This window comes from Balaenoptera physalus (genome assembly GCF_965194825.1).
Source record: "Balaenoptera physalus genome assembly, chromosome: 3".
NCBI lineage: Eukaryota > Metazoa > Chordata > Mammalia > Artiodactyla > Balaenopteridae > Balaenoptera > Balaenoptera physalus.
Window position 1 is genome coordinate 3,383,143 of NC_138890.1, and position 17,872 is coordinate 3,401,014.

General features: G+C 50.4%; 1 protein-coding gene across 3 annotated transcripts in view; it reads left to right on the top strand.

Moving 5' to 3' along the window:
• The window catches only part of CHAF1A (chromatin assembly factor 1 subunit A), a 28,265-nt gene that overhangs the window by 2,487 nt on the left and 7,906 nt on the right, over positions 1–17,872 (top strand). For 2 of the 3 annotated variants that reach the window (XM_082453215.1, XM_082453217.1), the window contains exons 2-11: positions 1,678–1,728; positions 3,016–3,881; positions 9,513–9,569; positions 12,105–12,334; positions 12,548–12,608; positions 13,087–13,155; positions 15,605–15,831; positions 16,353–16,521; positions 16,681–16,761; positions 17,200–17,292. In XM_082453215.1, coding sequence (XP_082309341.1) covers positions 1,678–1,728; positions 3,016–3,881; positions 9,513–9,569; positions 12,105–12,334; positions 12,548–12,608; positions 13,087–13,155; positions 15,605–15,831; positions 16,353–16,521; positions 16,681–16,761; positions 17,200–17,292 — 1,904 coding nt within the window. The remainder of the gene's footprint in view (positions 1–1,677; positions 1,729–3,015; positions 3,882–9,512; positions 9,570–12,104; positions 12,335–12,547; positions 12,609–13,086; positions 13,156–15,604; positions 15,832–16,352; positions 16,522–16,680; positions 16,762–17,199; positions 17,293–17,872) is intronic. The other variant, XM_082453216.1, reaches the window with a different exon arrangement.

Genomic DNA, 17,872 nt, shown 5'->3' on the forward strand with positions numbered 1-17,872 from the left:
CCATTAATCATGTTTAATTAAAAAATTTTAAAAGCACCATCTGTTTTGACCATGCACCATAAAAGGGAAGGATGTTTTAATGCCAACTAAAATTAGGAGGGATATAATCTCAGGATAAAGAGCAGTGGTAAGTTTATACAGAAGTGTTTGTTAATTTGTATGTGTACCTTTGAACAATCTGAATCCCTGGATGGGATCCCTTTTTATGTCGACCTGAGGTTGCTTCTGGGCCCCGGGTCACCTCTGTTCCACTTGCATCAAAGCTGGTGACTCAGGGCCATGCCAATAAATCCTTGTGGTTGTCCTAAAAATAAATTTAAGTGGCTAAAGATTATGTATCCTTCAGCTGACGGGAGGAAATCCATGTTTTTGGTAACTGAAAACTTGAGAATGATATTATCTTGAAATAGGTAGAAAGGAAATGTGAGCCTCTGGGTACTTTTCTTATATTCCAAGCTTGGAAGTGGGGAGAGCAGCTTCATCTAAGGGCAGCTGAGTTTTTTAAAAGGCCCTGATCTGCTTTTATTTATTTATTTATTTATTTATTTTTTATTTTTTTATTTACACTGTTTAAGTCTATATAACAGCTTGTCTCACAGAGAAGAGAACACCGGAATAGGTTAGACTTTCTTGCTATAGCAAGCTCAAATTGTGTCAGAGTTTTGATCATCTGCCACAGAGTGTTGCTTGCATCCTGATCTGCATTTAAAAAATACTCACTTGTATGTATCTTTTTTAAAAAAAAAAAATGTAGATTGGCCAAAATAACTAAACTAGACTTTTCCAAGCCAGATCTAGCGGGTGTCAGCTTCTAAACTTATTCTAGCCATTTGAAGATATTTATTGAAAGATTTGGTTCTATTTATAGTCATTTCTGCATCAGCTTTGATATTGTGATGCTTTTTTTGAGATTTTTTGTGTGTGCGTGCAGGAAAACATTCTCCCTTATCACTTCTTGACAGCACTTCAGCTCCAGCTTGGCAAGCTTGAAATGCTTTAAGATGTATTACCTTTTATAAACTCTGTTTTGAAAGAAAATAAGCCCTATTCTAATTTTACAGATTTGTTGGTGGGGAGGGCTTGGTTTGGAGGAGGATGATTTGGGTTCATATGAATGGTGAAATCAGTGATACAATGTTTTCTCTCATCTCTACTTTTACTCAGTCTTCTTTTCATTGTCCCTGTTACTGTGTTCATTGGTTTTCCACTATGTGCCAGGCCCTGAGCCCGTGCCACAGGTACAGTGTGGAACAAGTCTCCCTGCTGTCATAAAGCTGGCATTCTGATGGGGGAGGGGGGAGACATAAACACAGAAGTCTCAGAGTGATAAGTGCTCAAGGAAAATAAAACGAGATGTGACGGTGCCCAGGGCAGAATTTCTCAACTCATTATCATTTTTGGGCCAGATAATTCTCTGTCGTGGGGTGCAGTCTTGTGTGTTGCAGGATATTTAGCAGCATCCCTGTCCCCTACCCACTAGATGCTGGTAGCGCCCTCTCTCCAGTCATGACAGCCAGAAATGTCCTTAGACGTCACCAAATGTTCCTGGGGAGGTGGGATTGGGGGCGAAATCAGCCACACTGGACAACCACTTTGTACACAGTAGGTACTGCATGTGTGTTTGCTACTTCATTATTTCCAGCATTTAATAACTTATCCTTTGACACTTATTCACAGCCATGGATTGCAAAGACAGACCAGCTTTTCCAGTCAAGAAGTTAATACAAGGTAACTTTCTGGGAATGGGTTAAATATTTGTTCCTGGTTTATATCCTTCATTATCCTCTCAATTATATTTTCCATTCCCCTTGAGCAGAGGCCATCTCTTGGGGTCCCCAGCAGAAGTCTCCAAGGGGCTGAAGGGGAGAAAACAGTTGCATCTTACAACTGGAAGCTGGGAAACCCGTTTCATTACGCTGCTGTTGCCAGGAGCATATCCAGAGTTTGCTGCCCTTACAGTTGGATTTCTCTACTCCAGCACTATTGATATTTTGTAATGTTTTTGTCATGGGGGGCTGTCCTGTATACTGTGGAGAGTTTAGCAGCATTCCTAGCCTCGTCTCCCAAGTCGTGACAACCTTTAATGTCTTCAGACGTGGCAGGCACAGCTGCCCCTGGTTGAACAGCATTTTACAGGAAGTGTCCCCAAATCCTTTCGTGTAAAAAGGGGACTGCATTTACCCTTAGGCCAGGTTAGTGGCTGGACTGTATAAAAAAGGATGGTTTCTGGTTTTCAAAGCTTGGTTACCTGGTTCCCCTGTAGCAGTTTGCCTTCTCCTGTGTCAACTGATAGCAGGTTTGGTGTTGGTGGGAATCATATGAAGGGCAACCATCTTCTGAGGTTAAAGAATTAGGGGCAAACCGTAGAATCCAAGAGCATGATAATTTTATAAACTGACCAAAAACAGGCTTGTTTGTTGAGTCTATTACATTAGAAAATAGTTAATAAGATGTTTGGGCATTTGAGTACATGTGGACTCCATGGGAAGTCACTCACCTGAACTTCCTCACTCTCTTGAGGTGTTGCTGTGTATCTCTTGGGACCAGCCAGAAGGCTGGCATGCAGTGGGAGGGTACTTGTTTCATTGGCAAGAAAAGCTAACAGCTTGGGATGCTGGGAGAAGAATGAAATCTTTCCGCAGATGGATCTATATCTTTCGCTCTTCAGAGCCAGATGCACTTATCTTCAAATGAGATTTCCACCCATAATAAATAACTTTGGAATTTGAAGTGAATCTCAAACAGATCAGAAAGTGTCTTCTCCTTTGAAATTCTTGCAATGTCCCCGCTATGAAAGCTTGTCAGTTTTTTGTTTGTTTGTTTGTTGCTTTTGCTTTTAGTTAGGATGTTGGAAAAGTACATAATGAGAAGATAACCCCCTTTTAAACTTTAGAAATTCCCCCCACCCCCAAGCACAGCAAGGTCGATTACTCATTGCGCACGTGGAATATTAAAGCATTGATTGTCACTCTTCACACTCGCTCAACATACGGCCTCCTTCTCTTTTGGTTTCAGCTCGTCTGCCGTTCAAGCGCCTGAATCTTGTCCCAAAGGAGAAGACCGACGACGGGTTGGACGACATGAGGGGCGCTCAGGGTGCTCCTGTGCAGGGTCACGTCCCTGATTTAGAGACCTCTTTGGACCACTTGGAGGACAACTGTCACATGGGCTCCGACATAGATTTTAGGCCAAAACTTGTCAACGGGAAGGGCCCCTTAGATAACTTTTTAAGAAGTCAAGTCAAAACCAGTATTGGCCAGACTGTGGAAATAATCGATTTGACGGAGGACTCGAGTGACCCACCGGACGGCACCATGGGCCACGATAAGCTAAATTCTGCAGCCTCTCCCTCCCAGGAGAATGTAAACAGGGTCACAGACGAAGCTGGAGATGACAGGGGGCTGCCAACGGTCAGTCAGAAGGACGAGCTGGCGTTTCCCGAAGAGGCCCTTTCAGACCTCCCGTGCAAAACAGAGGCGGGGGGTGCTGACTCGGGGGGCGCGGAGAGGAGGGGACTCGCACAGAAGGGCTCGCCCCAAAGCTGCCCCGAGCTGACCGGTGGCCTGAGAACGTGCTCCGAGAAGGACCAGGACGGCTGGAGCGGGGCCAGGGGCATCCTGTTCAAGGGGAAGGTGCCCGTGGTCGTCCTGCAGGATATCCTGGCTGCCAGACCCCGAGCCAAGTCTCCTCCTGCCACACTTCCGGGCCAGGCTGTGGCCTCCGAGAGCGAGGCGCTGGAGTCCAGCCCCGAAGAGGACTCTGTCCTGAGCCATTCGTCCCTGAGCTCCTCCTCTCCCACCAGCTCACCCGAGGGGCAGTCTGCGCCCGCCAGGCAGCACAGCAGCCCTAGCCCCCTCCCCGCCTCCACACCCGTCCGCAGAGTGAGTATCTCCCCCGAATCAGTGCCGTCGGAATCCAGAGGCTTCTGGGTATGGCCCCTCAGTCTTCCTCCGGGGACGCTGTGTCCCCCAGATGGCTAGTGGCCGAGCAAGTGGTGCCGGAGACCAAGTCCTGTGACTTTCCGGCATCGAAAGCCATTGGGGTGTTTGGTTGTGTGTACGTTGCGATGTGCTGATGGTTCTGTGAGTCGCCGGTGTGTCGGTGCCATCCTGGTAGCCCTGTTCACACCTAATGAACGGTGCTGGTCACCTCAGCCACTTTAGTGACTAACGGGTGTAAGCGGGCGGTTGTGGCCCTTGACTCAGCCTTTAGCTTCAGCTCCCTGCACGCCTCCTGTTCCAACACAGACTCGTAGGGCCGTTGCTGTCAGTAAGCAGTCAGTAAGTGTTGGTGGAGAGACCCCAAGACGGCAGGAAGAATAAAACAGGGGCATTCTTTAGGGTCAGCTCTTGTCAGCATGGCCTGCCCATCTTAAAAACCTCACCCAGAATGGCGAGAACAGGAGAGTCCTGGCACCATGTTTAAGGACCTGGACAGGTGACTTTGGAAATGCCTGTTTCTCTTACTGGCTTCCGAGCGGCACAGAGGCCGATGTCTCTGTTCTCACCTGTCCTTGAGGTCCTGTGGGTAAAACTGATAGAATCAGTCAAGAATACCAAAGCATAGTGAACAGTGTTCTTTGGTTTTTTTTGGTTTGGTAGCACTTGTGTTTGTTCACATCAGGCTTTCACATAAGATTGGATCCTGGGGTGGGTTGTTCATTTGCTAACTGTACCTGCTTAATCTGACCATAAACCACCAACCTTGATTGCTTTCTAAAATTCGATCTCTAAGGGACTAGTTATTTTTCTAGATGGTTCCATTTCTTGTGTTTTACCTCCTTGAGGAGATTGGAGAACGGGAAAAATGGCTTCCTCTTTAGGTACACAAAATATCAATCAAGAGTGGGGTCGTCTTTTTTCCTTCTAAGTTTCTAAATGTGGCAGACTGACATACTCATTTTTTAAACTTTCATCTGAGCTTTTACCCAGACTCAAAATCCGAGTTTGAGTCCCTTGCTGTCAGCCATCTTGTTCTGTTCTGTCCATCCAGTTGCTCAGAATCCTTCCAGACTGCTGCTTCTGCTTTGCAGAGCTACTTTGTCACATGACTCATGACAGCCAGTGAACCTGGAGAACAGGACATGTACACATGTTTCTATTCTCCTTAATAGCTTCATTTTTTTTTAAGTTTGTTTTTATGCCCATAGCCAAGCCTGAGGACTGGGAAGCCATGCAATTGGGCCTTGTCACAGAAGAGTGTTACTTCTTGTCCGCTGGCCTGAGTGGCCATGCAACATCTGAGCACGTGAAACCAAGTGTGCTGCGTTTAGGAAATCCTGCCTCTGAGAGGCTCAATTTGGCTCTGAACACAGGCTTGGAGTTTTGAGATGTTCTAGAAGACAGTGTTACCACACAGCTTTGCAGATAATTCACACTGCAGGTAGCGAAGCCTTAAGGCCCCGCCCCGCCCCCACCACCACCGCCACCCAGCCTGTGGCAGGAAATCGCCCCAGTCACCCACAGGATGGGAGTAGAGCCCCGTGACTTTGGGTGACAAGACAGGTATGAGAGCGAAATGGAATGACCACCAGGAGGTGCCTGAGGGCCTGGTGGAGGCAGCCCACCTCCAGCCTCACACACTCAGCTTTCCAGTTTAGCTTCTCACCTTTCGGGAGTGCTGGATTTCCTGGTTGGTTGGTTGGTTGGTTTCATGGTTGGTACCTGACTTTCACACCTTTCCCTGCTGTGGGCCCAAGTTTTTCCTGACCCCTGTGACTGTGGGGAATACTATTGTTCTTCTGTTTTCCCTCTCTGTCTCCTCCTCCTCCTCTCCAGACTGTAGGCAGACACTTGTTGAAGGCTTACAGATTGTTTCCTATTACCATGTCATGTGTGTGGTTTTTATTGGGCTCCGTTAGTTCTGGGCTTGGAATTGTAAAATCTCTGCATTTGGAACCCCTAAGCATTTGCTGGTCCTCTGTTGTGTGTGTGTGTGTGTGTGTGTGTGTGTGTGTGTCCCCTGAGAGAGCTTTGTTTCGTTTTTGTTTTTTAATAAATTTATTTATTTATTTTTGGCTGCATTGGTTCTTCGTTGCTGCGCACGGGCTTTCTCTCGTTGCGGTGAGCGGGCGTCTCATCGCGGCGGTTTCTCTTGTTGCGGAGCACAGGCTCTAGGTGCGCGGGCTTCAGTAGTTGCAGCACGCAGGCTCAGTAGTTATGGCTCGTGGGCTCTGGAGTGCAGGCTCAGTAGTTGTGGCACACGGGCTTAGTTGCTCCGCGGCATGTGGAATCTTCCCAGACCAGGGATCGAACCTGTGTCCTCTGCATTGGCAGGCGGATTCTTAACCACTGCGCCACCAGGGAAGTCCCTGTTTTGTTTTGTTTTGTTTTGTTTTTTTAATTTTTTTTTTAATTTTTATTTATTTATGGCCGTGTTGGGTCTTCGTTTCTGTGCAAGGGCTTTCTCCAGTTGTGGCAAGCGGGGGCCACTCTTCATCGCGGTGCACGGGCCTCTCACTATAGCGGCCTCTCTCGTTGCAGAGCACAGGCTCCAGACGCGCAGGCTCAGTAGTTGTGGCTCACGGGCCTAGTTGCTCCGCAGCATGTGGGATCCTCCCAGACCAGGGCTCGAACCCGTGTCCCCTGCATTGGCAGACAGATTCTCAACCACTGCGCCACCAGGGAAGCCCCCCTGTTTTGTTTTTAAAAGTACTTCCAGGTATCTAGAGAGTCAGACTTTGAAAAACAATTTAGGAACACCTTTTTGAGATAATCCAGGGTCTCTTGATTAGCCAGAATGTGGCTATTTGTCATCAGAGCTTCTTACCACCTAGGATAGAACCATTTCTCCAGTTTGTTTGCAGTTAGATGTGTAATTCAGCCTACATTATTGATGACTCAAGATTATTGTTCCATAAAGGATTGTGTGGATACGGTGGTGTTACTGGAATCTATGGCTTGCCTCTGTACAGACGCTGGAACTGTTTCCCAGGTAATTTAAATTATACAAGTATTAAATTCTCCATGTTTAAAAAAGATCACTGAAACACTGCAGCCCCCTTTGGCTTTTTTCTGTCCCCCAGGTTGCCACTATCTTCATCTTATATTTCTCTGTGTGGTGTGTATGTGAGAGATCCCTAGGAATAAACAGTATCATTTTTGTTTCTTTACATGGGCCGTATATAGTGTAAATATGTTTCTTTTTCATTCCAGGGTGTCTTAGCAATTTTTTACATTGGGATGGGAAAATCTCTTTTTAACTGCTGTGTCATACGCTGATGGTCCCGTGATGGTGTGGATAAACTGCAGTTTGCATAGTCATTCTCCTTGATGGATATTTCTGTTGTCTCTCATTCTTGGCCTTGACAGACAGTAATTGTCATGAGCTTCCCTGAGTTGTTAAGTGGAACTGCAGGCTCACAGGAACGGGCGTGTCAGTGTTTGCCTGCTCTCAATCCCCACATGCCTGGACCAGTTAGGGTCGTGTCTCCCCTCCGCCTGCTGTCCCTCCCCTGCTGTCAGGTTTCTAGCTGCTGCGGGGCCTGTCCACAGCCACCTCTCCTCCCCTCACTTACTGCTGCTTACTTGCTCTGGGCCTAGAAATTAGACCTCCTTAGGTATCACATCAGAGTGAGTGGGCCCTAGGATTCTCCCAAATAAAGTGCAGGAATTTTACCTCACAGACATGGTTATATCTGCCTTGACTCTTTGGGGTAGTTGATGTGTGCGTTTCATCCTCATTGTGGAATCCTGGATCTTGGTTTTTGGTAGCTCAGTTCCAGGTTGGTAAAATGCGTGGCTTATATTTTGAGAGAGTTCTATAAATACTTGGGCCAGAGGTCAAGAAGATTAAAATTATATCTGTTCAGTAAGGTCTATCTGAGTGCCTGGTAAAGCAATAGAGATACTAGTTTTAAATAAAATCGTAACTGCTCTGGTTGTTGGGTATCGTTAAGCCAGCTCTTGGTAGTCACGTCAGCTCTCTCATTCCTGGACTCACAGCAAAGGGGAAGATTGTGAAAGGCACTGATTCTGCAGCTGAAATTCAACAACAGATGCGTCTTGCTCCCCAAACACCCTCATATAGCTGTCTGGCAGTCACGTTTGGTGCTACCATCTTTAAACACAAAGGACAACGATATAGACACAGCACCTTACAAGTCCTGCTGTTAAATCCTTTCTTGTGGGGCTCAAGTCCGCAGGCTTGGCAGGCCAAGTGGATGCTGGAGAGGCAGATGCTTTTTCTTAAGCCCTTGGTAAGACGGCTTTGGCGTTTCTGTGGGCGCCTGCACAGTGAGGTGGGATTGAGCGCTCTGCCAATCACATGGCTTTCACATGACGGTGCGCGGCCCTCTCCTGAGGGAAGGCTTAGTCCAGAAAGGACTCGGTGCATCCTGAGTAAGAAGGATGTCTTAATCTGTAGTTTTCTTTGGTAGGAAGTCTTAGGGCGAGGCTTTCCTAGATAGAGGAAGCACTGTTTTTACATAGTTTTGTTGGCATGTCAGACAATTTCAAGAGAAATGGGCTTTCGGTTTTTCAGCTCGTCTCATTTTCTGGCTGCCTCCTCAAGTCTAAAATGAGCCCGGGTGGGTATTTCTTTCCAGCCTGAATTCTCCCCATTGGTCTTCCATGCAATGAATGGTCTGTTCGCCAGGATTCCCTGCTCTGGAGGTAGCGTAGGCCAGTAGCCTGGACTCCTTGTGTGTATTCCTACCTGGGACCATTTAGCCAGCACGGCGAGGGAGTCCAGCCGTGCGTCTTGGTCAGTCCTTGTAGCCCATGCTCAATTTGAAGCAGGACGATAGAGAATGCTGTGCTCTAGAACACAGGGGTTCTAGACCAGATTGCCACCTCTGGCCAGCTGACCTTTCTTCCTGGGCGTTTACTCTGTGTTCTAAGAAGCAGGGCTGTGCTGGGCAGGGGGTACAAACATGGGAATCCAGCCCGTACACGTGTCTTACTTGACTCACGGGGTGTTGATTTGTAGACATTACAGGCAGACCTTGGAGATAATGCGGATTTGGTTCCAGACCCCCACAGTAAAGCGAGTTGAAATGTGAGAATTACCAAAATGTGACACAGAGACACAAAGGGAGCAAATGCTGTTGGGAAAATGGCATTGTGTTGGTGTGCCTGTACTCACACAGGAAATTTCCACTGGCAGCCTCTCCGGGGAGAAGCAGAAGGGGCAGTAGCAGTGCTGGGCTGCGTGCCTGTACGACTCCGTCCTCTGTGGCCAGGGCGCCTCCTCTCCAGGTGCCTACAGACCTACCACTCTGTGTCTCCCTGACACCAAGGCCCCTGGCTGTGGCTTCTTATTTCCAGCTTGGCCACCTACGTTTTTTGGTTATCTGCCTCCCGGTCTCCCCTTTTATCCCCACATGCGGTGGAGTTTATGACCCAACTAAGAAGTTTTGGTTCTGTTTGCTGGAACTGGTCACCCGGAAAGGTTTTCACTGTTGTTGTTTTACATTGTTTCCTCCTTGCCCTCCCCAAGGACTGTGCAGTATGTTAAACGTGTTAAAGTGATTGAAACAACCTGTGTTTACAGATCAATGTCTTTCCTTTCAGATAAGTAAGAAATTGGTCAAAGGCTCTGCAGAGAAGAACAAGATGAGACTGCAAAGAGTAAGACATGTCCCCTGAAATAGAAAGTTCCCCTGGTGCGCTTTTTGCAGTAAATAGGAAGCAAAGCCCTTTGCACTTCTCTGGGCCCGTTTTCACCCTCCCCTGCTTGTTCTGAGCATTATTTTGATTCTTGCTTCATTTTGCATAACTGGGCCTCGTGCTTATGGGTTGCATCATTTTTAGGTTGTTGAATCCTAAGGTTTTGCACGTAGGCTTTTCTAAGCTCTTATTATAATTAGTACTGACTGTCGTAATAGTTGGGCAGCCCCACTGTAGTTTAAAATTGCCTTAAAAATAACCCAGTGGCTCTCCCTGCGCCCCAGCCTCCTATGCGCATAGATTGAAGTTCCATCCCTTCCCAGGCGCTGTACCGTGGTGGCCCCTACATCAGATGGGTGATTACTGTTTAGTGGTTCCCTGCTGAGTCTTCCATTCTGTTATCTGGAGGTCACCACGTTTCACACCCAGCAGTGCAGGGACCTTCTTCCTTACTGGATGAATTGCAGAGAAGGCCATGGCCTTCTTCCCCGACCAGCTCACGGAAGGGGCGCCGATGACAGTTGGCTGTGCGCTCACCAGGCATTTCCTGTGCCGTCTGCCTTATGGCTGTGTTCGATTTTTGTGGGTCAGATTTTGATGGCTTTTTTAGAGTTTATCTCATTCTTCATTGTAGTTTCAGAGATGGGCACCTGCGGGGCGGGAGTGGGGAGGGCCTGATTCCAGAAGCCTCCTGTCCTCGTAGTTAGCAGGGGGAGACTCCTCCTCACCACCCGGCACTCGCGGCTGGTCTCGTTACTCAGTTACTCGATCCAGACCAGCCCCTTCTTCAGGTATCCCACGAGTCACGTGCGGAGGGTACCTGGCAAGGACGTTCTCAGATCTCTACCAGCATGCCTCCATGGCTCTTGTGAAGCGAGCAAAGGTTAATCAGGGCAGAGGGTAGGATATTCTCTAGGGACACGGGCATGATCATAGGCCTGTACCAAAAGCTGAGTTGTCGGGCTTCTGCCAAAGGTGAGAAGCTCACCTTTGGTGGTTCCTGTCCTTGAGAATTACCCTGCGCTATGTTAGAAGGTAATGCCCTTCAGTCTGGGAGGTGAAACTTGTTTAATACAAAATCAAAATTATATAATAACCCAGCGCCCCAGGCCACATATGAATTCTTTGGAATGAGGAGCTGATGTGATTAAAGGAGATGTTCCCACTTTAAAGAATATCCAAGAAACTAGCTGTTTCCTCCTGCTGGTGATGAAACGGCACTGCCGTAGTCATAGAGATCACTCTGGGTCCTTTCTTAACGTCTGACCTTTTCAGATCCCAAGAAATGTTTGTTCGTTTTGGGGTTTTTAATTAATTAATTAATTTATTTATTTATGGCTGTGTTGGGTCTTCATTTCTATGTGAGGGCTTTCTCTAGTTGCGGCAAGTGGGGGCCACTCTTCATCGCGGTGCGCGGGCCTCTCACTATCGCGGACTCACTTGTTGCGGAGCACAGGCTCCAGACGCGCAGGCTCAGTAGTTGTGGCTCACGGGCTTAGTTGCTCTGCGGCATGTGGGATCTTCCCAGACCAGGGCTCGAACCCGTGTCCCCTGCATTGGCAGGCAGACTCTCAACCACTGTGCCACCAGGGAAGTCCCCATTTTGGTTTTTTGAGAAATGGTTTTAAAGATAAAAAGAATGTTTTCTTTTGAGAAATGGCTGTAAAGATTTAAAAAAATTTTTTTTTGCTTTTATTTTTTAATGTGTTCTCATCTGCTCCTCACTGTCTTTTTTTTTTAATTAATTAATTAATTAATTAATTAATTTGGTTGCGCCGGGTCTTAGTTGCAGCAGGCAGGCTCCTTAGTTGTGGCATGCGAACTCTTAGTTGCGGCATGCATGTGGGATCTAGTTCCCTGACCAGGGATTGAACCCGGGTCCCCTGCATCGGGAGCGCGGAGTCTTACACGCTGCGCCACCAGGGAAGTCTCAGTTCCCCCCGTTTTTAAGACTTGCTCGTCAGGTTCCCCCTCCTTGTCTCATCCCACTCTCCCATTTCAAGAGAAAGAAAAGAAACCCTATTGTCTGGAATAGTTTTGGGGGGACGGGAAGGAAAATATTTTTGTTTTGAAGGTAGGGAAGCAAAACCTGTGGGTGTTTTTGTGTCTTTATTTCACCACAGCTTTCTGAGCAGATAAATGCGGTTCAGACCCAACAGCAGGTACCCGGTGTAGGCAGCCTAGAGGTGCTTAATCTTTTTTAATTAAGTAAAAATTAACCCTCATCCCACGTTTGAAGACGGTGTCTTAAACGTATCTTACTTTGAATTGCCCAGAAGGTCCTGTGGCAGCCGGCTAACCCTCATCGCCTTTCTCATGACAGAAGGAAATGTAATGGACTGAAAATTCCCTTCTTTGTAAGGACGCTGACCAGCAGGCTGCTCCCGGGGCTGGTTCCTTCGTGCCTCCCCTCCGCTTGCGCACGGCCGCCCCCGGACGCCGGCGCGGCCCTTCGTGGCATCCGCGGGGCTGAGCTGTGGACCGTCTCCCGTGCAGGATAAGGAGCGCCTGGGCAAGCAGCTGAAGCTCCGGGCCGAGAAGGAGGAGAAGGAGAAGCTGAGGGAGGAGGCCAAGCGGGCCAAGGAGGAGGCCAGAAAGAAGAGGGAGGAGGAGAAAGAGCTGAAGGAGAAGGAGCGGCGCGAGAAACGGGAGAAGGACGAGAAGGAGAAGGCAGAGAAGCAGCGGCGCAAGGAGGAGCGGCGCAAGGAGCGCCAGGAGGCCCTGGAGTGCGTGCCCCGCCCCCGCCCCTCCCCCCTCCCCGCCCCGCCCCTCCCCCCTCCCCGCCCCGCCCCTCCCCCTCCCCCGCCCCGCCCCTCCCGCCTCCCCCTCCCCCTCCCCTCCCGCCTCCCCCTCCCCATGCCGGCCGTCTCCCGGGGACGATTGCCGGGCATGGGCCGGGCCTGTGCTGGTTGGTGAAGCTGAGTTTTGATGTCTCTTAGGGCTAAGCTGGAGGAGAAGCGGAAAAAGGAAGAGGAGAAGCGGTTGAGAGAAGAGGAAAAGGTAGCATGTTCTCCCAGAACTTGCATCTTCCTGTGTGTTTGAGAAGCAGGGTCTTTTGCCTGATTACTGCTAGATTTCCGATGTCGTCCCAGAGGTAGTGGGAAGCGGGGCGGGGGGCCCAGGGACTGACACGTGCCTGCTGCCTCGACATCCCGGTCCTTCTGCAGCTCTGACCTTTTGAGACTGCCTGGTACCCACTTGTGGGTTTTGAGAGCTAACATCAAAATAATGCTTTCAACCTAAAAATGCTTGGGGTTCAGTTCTAGGGGCTTTTGCATGTTTTAAAACAGTTTCTCGGGACTTCCCTGGCGGTCCAGTGGTTAAGACTCCGTGCTTCCAATGCAGAGGATGCAGGTTTGATCCCTGGTGGGGGAACTAGGATCCCATGTGCTGTGCGGCATGGCCAAAAAATAAAATAAATTAAAAAATAAAAAAATAAACAGTTTCTCTTCATTTCTCCTCTTCTCTTACATTGCAGCGCATTAAAGCCGAGAAGGCGGAAATCACGAGGTTCTTTCAGAAACCAAAGACTCCACAGGCCCCCAAGGTGAGCAGCTGGCCTCCTTTGGCTTTACTTTTGGCCTTTGTCAGGCTGTTCCTTTTGAAAAACAAAAAGATGTCTTCTGACCCACTGGCTCTGCTTTCATCAAGAGGGGCCTCCGCTTGCCCAGGGAGCTTTGATCTCTGGTAGGGTCTGGAGGTTCGATATCTTGTCATTCACTATGTGCTCAAAAAGGCAAAAAGTGGCACGTTTGCTAAAACTGCCAAGCATTTAGAGGTTGCTTCGTCAACAGTTTTGTGCTGGGAGCCGTGTGGGAAGGTGTAAGGGAGGAAGACCCAGTTCTCACCCTCGGAGATTTTCTGTTCAACGTAGGAGACAAGGTTGAGCATAAAGCATGTGGGATTCAGCACAGGATTCTGCTTCCCCATCTGCCATCCGGTCACCTTCTAGACCATCCTTTGCCTGTGGAGACCCCAGACCTCCATCCCCCCCTCCCTCCATGCTCCAGAGGTGTGACCCACCTCCTCTGATGCAAGGGTGTCCTTCCAGATTATTCTCTGGGCGTGTGCATCCCTTCGTATATTTGTGTATTTATGTAGGTAACAACTTATGAATTTATTATGTTACCGCTTTGTTCGCTTAGCCCTATCTTGGATTCTTGCCATGTTGGCCTCTCTTCATTCTTTTCCGTTGCTGCATAAAGTGTCGTGATGTGGGTGGCATCATGGTTGATATCCCCCTCCCCTGTTGATCCCCCCAAACGGTGCATGGATGTCACCAGCACACCTCTCGGGACGCGGACTTGCCACTATGTCTGGAGGACACAACGTTGCGTTGACAGAGTTCTATTTGTCGTTGTCCAAGTGCCCTCCCAGCAGGAAATGCTGACGGACAGTCTCCCGTCCCCACAGTGTGTGAAAATACGTCCTCTCCGCCTACTTACTGCCAGCACTGGATGTGGTGAATTTTCTTATAACTGCCGACCCGACGGGTGAAAAATACGTATCTTTGTTTCACTTTGTTTTTCCTTGATTCTCAGTGCAGTTGAACATCTTTTCATCTTTGCTTGCCATTTTATTTCTTTTTCTGTGACTTGCCAGTTCCTGTTTCTTGCCCATGTTTCTGTAGGATAGGCTTTATCCCGTATCTCTGGCTCTTTATATAGTCTGGGTTTTCATTCTTGGTGGGGTACACTACACATACTTCCTTCAGTCCATTCCTTCCCCCTTGACTTGTTGATGGTATCTCGTACAGAAATTTTTCGTTTTAATGTGAACATTTTTATTCTTTTATTGTAATTGGCTTTTGCTTCAAAAGCCTTATGTATCCTGTGGTTATAGACATGTTCTAATTTTTTCCAGGTTTTTTTTTTTTTTAGCTTACGTTTTGTTTTTTTATGTTTAGTTCCTTAGCTTAGCTGGAATTCTTTGTGCCCGTGGATTCGGGCGTGGCCGTAATGTTTCCCTGTACGGATACCCGGTGTTCCCAGCAGCTGTTAGTGAGAACAGTCTACTGGTTCTTGGCCTCGGCTGTGTGTTGGACTCACCAGGGAGCTTTAAAAATCACTGGAGCCTGGATCCCATCCCAGAGAATCTGATGGGCCTGGCTTGGGCATCAGGATTTTCAACAGTTCCTGGGTGACCCTGTCATGCGACCCACAATGAGGGTGCTGGCCTCAGCTGTTGTTTTCTTGCTGGGGTGAAAGGCTGGCCTTCTTATACCCAACCTCAGAGACGTACACACTCCTCCTAACCCCCCATGTTGTCCTCACTTGCTGCCACCCTCGGGATCCGCTGACGCAGACGTTCACGATGCTGAAGGAGCTCCAAGAAGGGAACTCAAACCTACCAAGGTTGGGAATTTCTGGAGGTCCAGTGGTTAAGACTCTGTGCTCCCAATGCAGGGGACACAGGTTCCATCCCTGGTCAGGGAACTAAGATCCCACATGCTGCCCGACACCGCCAAAAAAAAAAAACCTACGAGGGTTTACTGAGGGAGGATTCTTAGGACACAGACACCCGTGTTTCAGGTTTACGTCACGCTTCAGCTCTGTTTCGAGTCATCTTGTAACAGTGTGGCGGGTCACTCTCCTAGGTCTCTGTTTGCTCATCAAGGTCTAATTATCTTTAAAAAAAAAAAGCCAGTGAGATCCGTCCTTTTCAGGAGTACTGATCAGCGAGTTCTGACAATGTACAGGGCCCTGCAGCCACCTCCGTCATCAAGATGTAGAGCATTTCCGTCCCCCCAGACGGCTCCCTCCTTCCACCACAGCCCTGGCAGCTGCTGACACGGTCTCTGGCCCTGTAGTTTCACCTTTTCCAGAAACCCATGCAAATGCCATCAAGCAGCATGTGGCCTGTGTACGCGTCTCCTCTGACCTCCCAACCTGAACAACTCGAGAGCACCGGGCCTCTCGTCCAGCGGCTCCTCCTCACCGCTGCTGTGTGCGGGTCTGTCACAGTAGGGGTGCCATCACGCCCCTTCTCCATTTCAGACCCTGGCCGGTTCCTGTGGGAAGTTTGCCCCTTTTGAAATCAAAGAGCACATGGTCCTCGCCCCTCGCTGTCGGACCGCCTTCGACCAAGACCTCTGTGACCAGTTAGACCAGCTCCTCCGGCAGCAGAGCGGCGAATTCTCCTTCCTGAAAGATCTGAAAAGCCGGCGGCCCCTCAGGTCCGGACCCACTGTGGTTTGTAACCAGAACACAGACCTTTTTAACAGGTTAGTGCTGGCGGAGACTGCCGTTTGCCCGTTGGTGATGTCAGAGAGCCCTGGGTGGCCCGGGCAGACCCCTGCGTTCTGGTCGCTCCTGAGTCCTGTGGCCTTGGCTGGTCCTCTCCCTCCCGGGCCTCAGGCCCCAGACTCGGCTGCTTCACCAGACCTCTCTCTTCCGGCTTCCCCTGAGCCTCCGGAGTCTCCCGGGTGCGGCGGCTTCGCAGAAAGCCCTGCTTTGGAGGGTGGGCTGTGTGTGCCGGCCTCCCGGCAGGGCAGGGACATTCCCCCACTGTTGCCAGCTTACCTGTCACACGCCGCCTTGGTGCACGCTGTGGGGCAGCTGCTGAACAGTCGGGCTTCTCCCTCTCCTCGCGCCAGGCCCCTGGAGTAAATGCTAGCCTGCCTCGGGGCAGGTGGTGCCGCCGCTTCAGGGCCGCCCGTCACGGCCCGCTGCCCTGGGGGGAGGGCCGCTGGTGGTGGGCGGGCGCGCCACAGAAGGGCCTCTGAGCGGGGGTCTCTCCCCTCAGCGACGTGGTGATCGTGGAGAGCAGCAAAGTGGACGACGTCCCCGAAAGGAGGAGGTTTGGCAGGATGAAGCTGCTGCAATTTTCCGAGAACCACCGGCCGGCCTACTGGGGGACGTGGAACAGGAAGACGACGGTCATCCATCCGAGGGACCCCTGGGCCCAGGACCGGGTGAGCGTGCGGGCAGCTGCTCCTGACCCTCTGCGCTTTCTTCCCAGTGTGCCCTTCTCACGGGGCTCCGGGAACTCCCTGAGTGTTCTAGCCTGCGTGCTCTGCCTTTCCCTTCCGCCCCTGAAGACGACAGTGACCACCGCGTGTTTGCCCCCTCAGGACCTCCTGGACTACGAGGTGGACAGCGACGACGAGTGGGAGGAGGAGGAGCCGGGGGAGTCCCTCTCCCACAGCGAAGGGGTGAGCGCGGCGGGGGGTGCTGCCGGCTTCCGGCCCGAGAGCCGCCGTGGCCTGGGCCGGGCTCCCTCACACTCAGCGTCCGGGTTTACGGCCGTGCTGGGAAAACCTCAATGAGTGGCAGTAACCTGCCTGGCGGTGGACGGGGCGGCGTCCACCCGCTTCTGGATGGGCCTGCCTGCTCGCTGCCTCACCGAGGGGCCCACCGCTCCCGCTGCTTTACGTCTGGGCCTTGCTCGTCTGTGTCCTGCCTGACCCCCACCCCCGCTGGAGCACGATGGGGCTGGGTCATGGGAGTGTGGCTGACCCTCAGGGTGTGCATAGGAGTGAGACTGGCAGCAGTAGGAGGCTTTTTCTTTCTTAGACGTTCACAGGTTAAGATTTTACGTGAAGCATGTGTTGTTTCCACACATCATGAACGTACTTTTTTCTCTTCTTGAGGATGACGATGATGAGGTGGGAGAGGATGAGGATGAGGATGATGGTTTCTTCGTGCCCCATGGGTACCTGTCTGAGGATGAAGGAGTAACCGAGGTGAGGGGTGAACGGGGAGGGGACAGGTCCGGAGCTTGGTGGCCACCGACCTGGGGGTGGTGACATAGGTCTCAGCCCACCCCCACGGCCGATTCCGCGTGGACCTCGCTCCCCACAGCCTCAGAGGCTCAGCGCTCCCGCCCCCCCAGCTTTCTCAGTTCTGCCAGATGGTGGGACTGTTGAGGGAGCCATTTCTAGGGCTCCGAAGGCCTGCCGGGTCGTGGTGTGTGGGTAGTGGGGAAGCTGACAGGGCTGATGCCACTGCGGGAGTGACTTGTCTCAGAGCCAGACTTGCAGGGCCTGTGTTCTTCGTACGTTTCCAGCCAACGAGGCAGACAGGTCTCGTTGGGCCCGCAGTGTATCTGCCTTAGACAGTGGCACCAGTCTGGGGTGGGAGAGGGCTGGGCATGGTGATTTCAGCTTCAGGATCACATGTTAACCAGAAAACCCACAGTGGCATTAAGAGGCTTACTGGCGAGGTAATAAAAAATACCTGTGACTACCCAGGGATGGCCAGAGGGGGCAGATGCACCTGAGGCACCAAATGGGGGAAAGTGCCAGATATCGTTCAATCCGAAAA